Source organism: Halichoerus grypus, chromosome 12, assembly GCF_964656455.1.
Source record: "Halichoerus grypus chromosome 12, mHalGry1.hap1.1, whole genome shotgun sequence".
Taxonomy (NCBI): Eukaryota; Metazoa; Chordata; class Mammalia; order Carnivora; family Phocidae; genus Halichoerus; species Halichoerus grypus.
In genome coordinates this window covers 9,825,905-9,831,904 of record NC_135723.1, presented here as the reverse complement: position 1 = coordinate 9,831,904, position 6,000 = coordinate 9,825,905, and the positions used below count along the sequence as shown (strand labels likewise).

General features: G+C 38.4%; 1 protein-coding gene across 5 annotated transcripts in view; it reads left to right on the top strand.

Moving 5' to 3' along the window:
* Positions 1–6,000, top strand: part of HECW1 (HECT, C2 and WW domain containing E3 ubiquitin protein ligase 1) — a 430,747-nt gene that overhangs the window by 363,560 nt on the left and 61,187 nt on the right. For all 5 annotated transcript variants that reach the window (XM_078059964.1, XM_078059960.1, XM_078059961.1 and 2 more), the window contains 2 exons: positions 3,164–3,269; positions 4,194–4,290. In XM_078059964.1, coding sequence (XP_077916090.1) covers positions 3,164–3,269; positions 4,194–4,290 — 203 coding nt within the window. The remainder of the gene's footprint in view (positions 1–3,163; positions 3,270–4,193; positions 4,291–6,000) is intronic.

The window sequence follows — 6,000 nt, the reverse complement described above, 5'->3', positions numbered from 1 at the left end:
GCTTTAAAAAACCACCAGTTTACATTTCTAAATTGCAACACGGAAGAGAAGCTTGCTTACCAGTCACTGAAAAGTATTTTCTGAGCATATGTTTTTTTTTTTTTTGTGAGCTTAATGTTTGAAGTTTTCACATTTGCAATTATGATTAAAGCTATCTCAACATCAAAAAGAAGAGAAATTTTAAAAGTAGTCCCTACTGCAAACTGGGTTTTAGCCAGTCATAGAATAGTCATAGCATGTCTGGGGAGAGGCAGGCCCTTGGGGGGTCCCCTCTTTGCCTCTCTGTCTCACACACACACCCCTGAGAAACTCAGTAACACAAAAAGTGTCAAATGCGAAGGGAATTTAATGAGTCATATAATTTTGGTTTTAAATGGAAAATCCATTCTTCTAGTCATTTTCAGTAGTTAGGAAAGCAAACATTAGCATCATGTTTGCAGTGAGGTCCAAATCAGGTCACCTAGCTGATATCAAACGTTCCTCGGGATGGACCATTTAGTACTACTTTAGGGGTACAAGGATCCTAGCACATAGTAAACTCTAGACCAATCTCAGAATCTTCTCCAGCCCTGCTTGAAATTGTCTCCGTCCCTGTAAATTCCTGGCTCCTAGTTGGACAAGGCTGTTTCTATCTAACCTTCCCATCCATCCTCATGTGTAGGCTCTCCAGTACCTCCTTTACGCTCGGCAGGTGTCTCTATGGTTCAGGTACCCCACGTGCCCTACCTTACCCGTGTGTTGTTTCCTCCATCTCACTCATAGTTGGCCTGAAGCATATTCATCAGTGAGTTATCTACCTTCAGAGTAGCTGGACTTCATCTGGTTTCTGAAGTGTTTGAATCTGCCTTAGTTTTGCCAGTGAGCAGGTGACCTCAGAAGTAGGCACCATTTTTCCCTAAAACATATCTGTAACATATGAATTCCCTATGGCAGCCAGGAATAGAAGTGAGCCTCTTCCTGTTTCAAAGTGCTCTTTATTTTGGGGCAACCCACCAACAATGAGACACTTTAGCTCAGGGTGTGACAGCAGGCATCACCGGAGTTCGGTATACAGCCATGCCCTCCTGAGGTCTGTTAGCAGATCTGCTTCCTCAGTTTCTCTCTGTAATACATCGTTTAGATCATCTTCAATTGAGTGGTCTTTCAGATTCCTGTCTTTACAGCATCAAAAATATTTCAAACACACATTAAAGCAGACTGACATAATTCCTTCCAAGGAAAAGAGACCTATCATTTCAGTCCCAGAAAGGCTTTACATATTTATTAATTCAAGGAGAAAGAAATGTAGAGACTCAGTGTTGCCTATTTTAATAGTCAACAAACCTTTCTTTCATCACTTTGCATTGTAACCATGCTGTTGCAGAAGTGCCAGCTTCTCAATCTTGGTGGCTGGCTACTCTAGCAGTACAGAGCTGAGGGCTAATGACATCAAAGTGAGAAGTTCACCACAGTGGTACAGAATCTATTTCCTTGTGCCTCAAGTAAGCAGTGGGCAAGGAGAAAGACCGGAAGAGAAAGGATGGATCTGCATCTCTACTACTTCAAGAAGAGCAATTCAAAGACTGCCGTATTCAGACAGTGAACTGATAGCACATCTCTGCAAAGAAAGGGTGTTACCCCTGTCTGTGTGGAGTGTGGAAGTAGGACCCAAAGGAAAACCAGCAATTACCATGTCTTTAATGAGTAAGCCCTAAATAATCTGTCCTATTTATCATCTGCAATATGACACATGGACTAGTCTTAAATGGCCCCTTTGAGATTGACCTGACCTTTCTGGACTTTGTATCATAGGATCTCAATAACTCTCCTGAATTCTGTGGAAGTGAATTGTATACCAGTCTCAGAGGGAGAATTTTCTTTCCTTATTTGTCTGGGTGTTTGAGCACTTTTTAAGTATATTACAAAGTAATCTTCAATGTAATTCTTAAATGTCTTTAAAGCCTATTTTGGCATACTTTACCAAATACCATAGAATGAATCATACTCTACAGCAAACCCCATATATTTGGTGAATGTACTCCAATGTGGAAATTCTATAGGGCCTCTGTTTAAGTAGCTTACCCTGCAAGGGTCCTTTGAGGAACAAATGTACATGGAATCATGGTAGAGAGCTCGCTGCCATGCTCTAGAACTTAGGGGGTTTATTAAAACTTAAAATTGAGCTAAATTAATCATCACAAATATCAGTTTTAAGCTAAGCAAGTTTTGTATTTCATGAAGTTTTGTCAAAATGCCCATCCAAAACTAAGGTATTGGAGGCAGGCTAATGGCAGGAGAGGAGTCAACAAATGCTTTGCAGTCAAGCATTAGTTGGTACCCTGGTTCTGTCTCTTACAGTTAAAAATGTTGTAAAAACTTAATTTATCCCAATTCTCAGTTTCCCTCTTTGTAAGCTGGGGTTAATAATGCTTATCTTTCAGAATTTTGAGAGAATAAAAAGATACTATGTGAAGAATAGCCAGCACAGTGAATGGAATAGTAGGCACTAAGCAAAGAATGGCCATCTGAGAGTGATACGTGCTGTTAAAAAGAGCAAGTCCATTCCACATTCAGTGCTGAAGTTCAGTGCTACTCTTAGAAATGAAAGTCATAAACTTATCTTTACTACTACTATGAATACTATGATAGTATTCATGTAGAATTTATTTGTCTCTTGAATGTATTTATGAAGAGAAATGTTTCTTAGTCTACTCAGTATATTAATCTGGTTAACATTTATAACATTTAGCACAATCACTTTCTTAAAAACCATCAACCATCCTGCTTAGTCTTTTTTTTAAAAAACTTGCTTATTGGGGCACCTGGGTGGCTCAGTCGGTTAAGCGGCTGCCTTCGGCTCAGGTCATAATCCCAGGGTCCTGGGATTGAGCCCCACATCGGGCGCCCTGTTCAGCAGAGAGCCTGCTTTTCCCTTTCCCTCTGCCTGCCGCTCTGCCTACTTGTGCTATCTCTCTGTCAAATAAATAAATTTTTAAAAATCTTTAAAAAAAAATAAAAAATAAAAAACTTGCTTATTTCCACTCACTTCGAGGATTGTAACTTCATTTCTTTTGTAACTTAGGTGATATCAGGATCTTTTACCCCTCATATTGAAAAATTAGTATCAAAAGACCATCTGAAATTGATAAGATTTCCAATGCTAACAATTTTATTTTGAAATTAGGCTTCAGAAGTCTCTAGAAACAGAGGAGCCTCTTTACTGGCCAGGCCAGGACACAGCCTAGTAGCTGCTATTCGAAGCCAACATCAACATGAGTCATTGCCGCTAGGTATGTATCATGTTTTGGGGACCCTGGATACCCAATAGTTGGCCTTTTTTTTTTCTTGTCATGAATCTTTTAATATTCAGGATTCTGTGTTTTCTTTTTCCTCCCCTATGGTATAATCTACCCCTACCCTTTGCTTCCATCCCCCTTGTGCCCCTTTTTCCTTTCCTTTCACTCCTCAATTTGACCTTCCATCTTCCCTTTCTTCTCTGCTCTCTTCCAGACCCTCATCCCCTTCTTCTTTATTCCATTCAGTGATTTGTTAGCCGAGTCCAGGAGAGCATAGTTTAAATGAAGTGATGGATCTTGTTGCTATTAGATGCAGTTTTAAATTTAGAACTTCTTTCCCAGGTGTGCATGGGGATAAGTCAGCATAGTCTTCATTCCTAACCTCAGTTACCTCCTGAGGTACATGCCACTCGTATCAAAGGAAGTGAGGTGAGAAAGCCCAAATGGATGTGGATACTTCCATTATCACTACTGGGAAATCAACCTTGGCCAAGGTTGTAAGGGTCAAGTGCTCAGAAAAGGATTTCTTTGAACTCATAAAGAATTTTTTGCCATAAATCTATTGCAAAATGACCAAGAGAAGTCAGAAGGAAGAGAGTACAACTCCCCTCATGGAAGAGCTATTTTATTCTCCTTCACCTGTTCACATAGGGATGAGTTAACACCCAGTTAAGTTCCTGGAATATTAAAGATAATTAACTTAGATCTGGTTCACTTTGGGTTTGGTCTTTTAAAAATGATAATGCTATTATGTCACAGGAAAAAAACCCTCAAGAGCTTACATTTTTTTGATGAGTATGCTACCCGCCCTTCAAACTCCTGTGTTAATCCTAGTATCAAGCAGCCATTTTCCAACCACTATAGAAATTATCTCTGGGCCGAAGACTCAACCACAACTCGCACTTTTATCTGTTTCAGCATATAATGACAAGATTGTGGCATTTCTTCGCCAACCAAACATTTTTGAAATGCTGCAAGAGCGTCAGCCAAGCCTGGCGAGAAACCACGCACTCAGGTAGGGGCTTGTCCCTCACCCTCGAGCTCTAGGTCTCCCCAGCTGGTCTTCCAGGTGGGACAGCACCTCTGTGGAGAGAGAGCAGAAGCTTATGATGTGTTTTGTTTGTGTTTTTAATTATGTCTTGAATACTTAAAATGAAGGATCTCTGAAGTGTCACAATCAGAGATAGCCCTGTTGCCAGGTTATATATTATTCATATGATGTTATTATGATTTCCTTTGATTCGGAGGGAAGCACAGAAAAAGTAAAATATCTTTCATCAAAAAATTACTTATGTAAAGCACCATATAAATTTTTTATTCAAGAATAATTAACATTAATTAATGTTATATTAGTTTCAGGTGTACAATATAGTGATTCAACAATTCTATGCATTACTCAGTGCTCATCATGATCAGTGTACAATTATGTTAATTCCCTTCACCTATTTCACCCATTCCCTCACCCACCTCCCCTCTTGTAACCATCAGTTTGCTCTCTATTGTTAAGGGTCTGTTTTTTTGTTTGTCTCTTTTTTTTCCTTGCTTGTTTGTTTTGTTTCTTAAATTCTACATATAAGTGAGATCATATGGTATTTGTCTTTCTCTGACTGACCTATTTCACATAGCATTATACCCTTTAGATCCATCCATGTTGTTGCAAATGGCAAGATTTTATTCTTTTTTATGGCTGAGTAATATTCCATTGCATATATATATTACCACATCTTCTTTATCGATTCATCTATGGATAGATACTTAGATTGTTTCCATATCTTGGCTGTTATATATATGCTACAGTAAATACAAGGGTGCATATATCTTTTTGAATTAGTGTTTTCATTTTCTTTGGGTGAATACCCACTAGTGGAATTATTGGATCATGTAGTAATTGTATTTTTAATTTTTTTAGGAACCTCCATACTGTTTTCCACAGTAGCTGCACCAGCTTGAATTCCCACCAACACTGCTTGTGGGTTCCTTTTTCTCCACATCCTTGCCAACATTTGTTGTTTCTTGTGTTTTTGATTTTAGCCATTCTGACAGGTGTGAGGTGATACCTCATTGTGGTTTCGATTTGCATTTCCCTGATGATGAGTGATGTTGAGCATCTTCGCATGTGTCTGTTGGCCATCTGTATGTCTTCTTTAGAAAAATATCTATTCATGTCCCCTGCCCATTTTTAATTGGATTATTTAGGGGGGTTTTGGTGTTGAGTTGTATAAGTTCTTTAAATATTTTGGATATTAACCCCTTATTGGATATATCATTTGCAAATATCTTCTCCCATTCACTAGATTGTCTTTTGTGGATGGTTTCCTTCACTGTGCAAAGGCTTTTTATTTTGGTGCAGTCCCAATAGTTTATTTTTGCTTTTGTTTCCCTTGCCAAAGGAGACATATCTATAAAGATGTATCTATAAAGATACAGCCAATGCCAAAGCAATTACTGCCTATGTTCTCTTCTGGGAATTTTATGGTTTTAGGTCTCACATTTAGGTCTTTAATCCATTTAAAAAAATTTTATCTTTAAAATATCATCATTTAGTGGTAAACCAACTATTAGATGAACATATTCAAAAATAAACCAACAAGTAAACCAAAGTATCATGTGTTCTAACTACTTAAATCTTACTGTCCATTAATGTCATTGTTGAATGAGTGTCTCTGAAACTGAATCACTTCATTTGGAAAGGATAGCCCCCCAAAGTGAACTTAAATCCCACTTT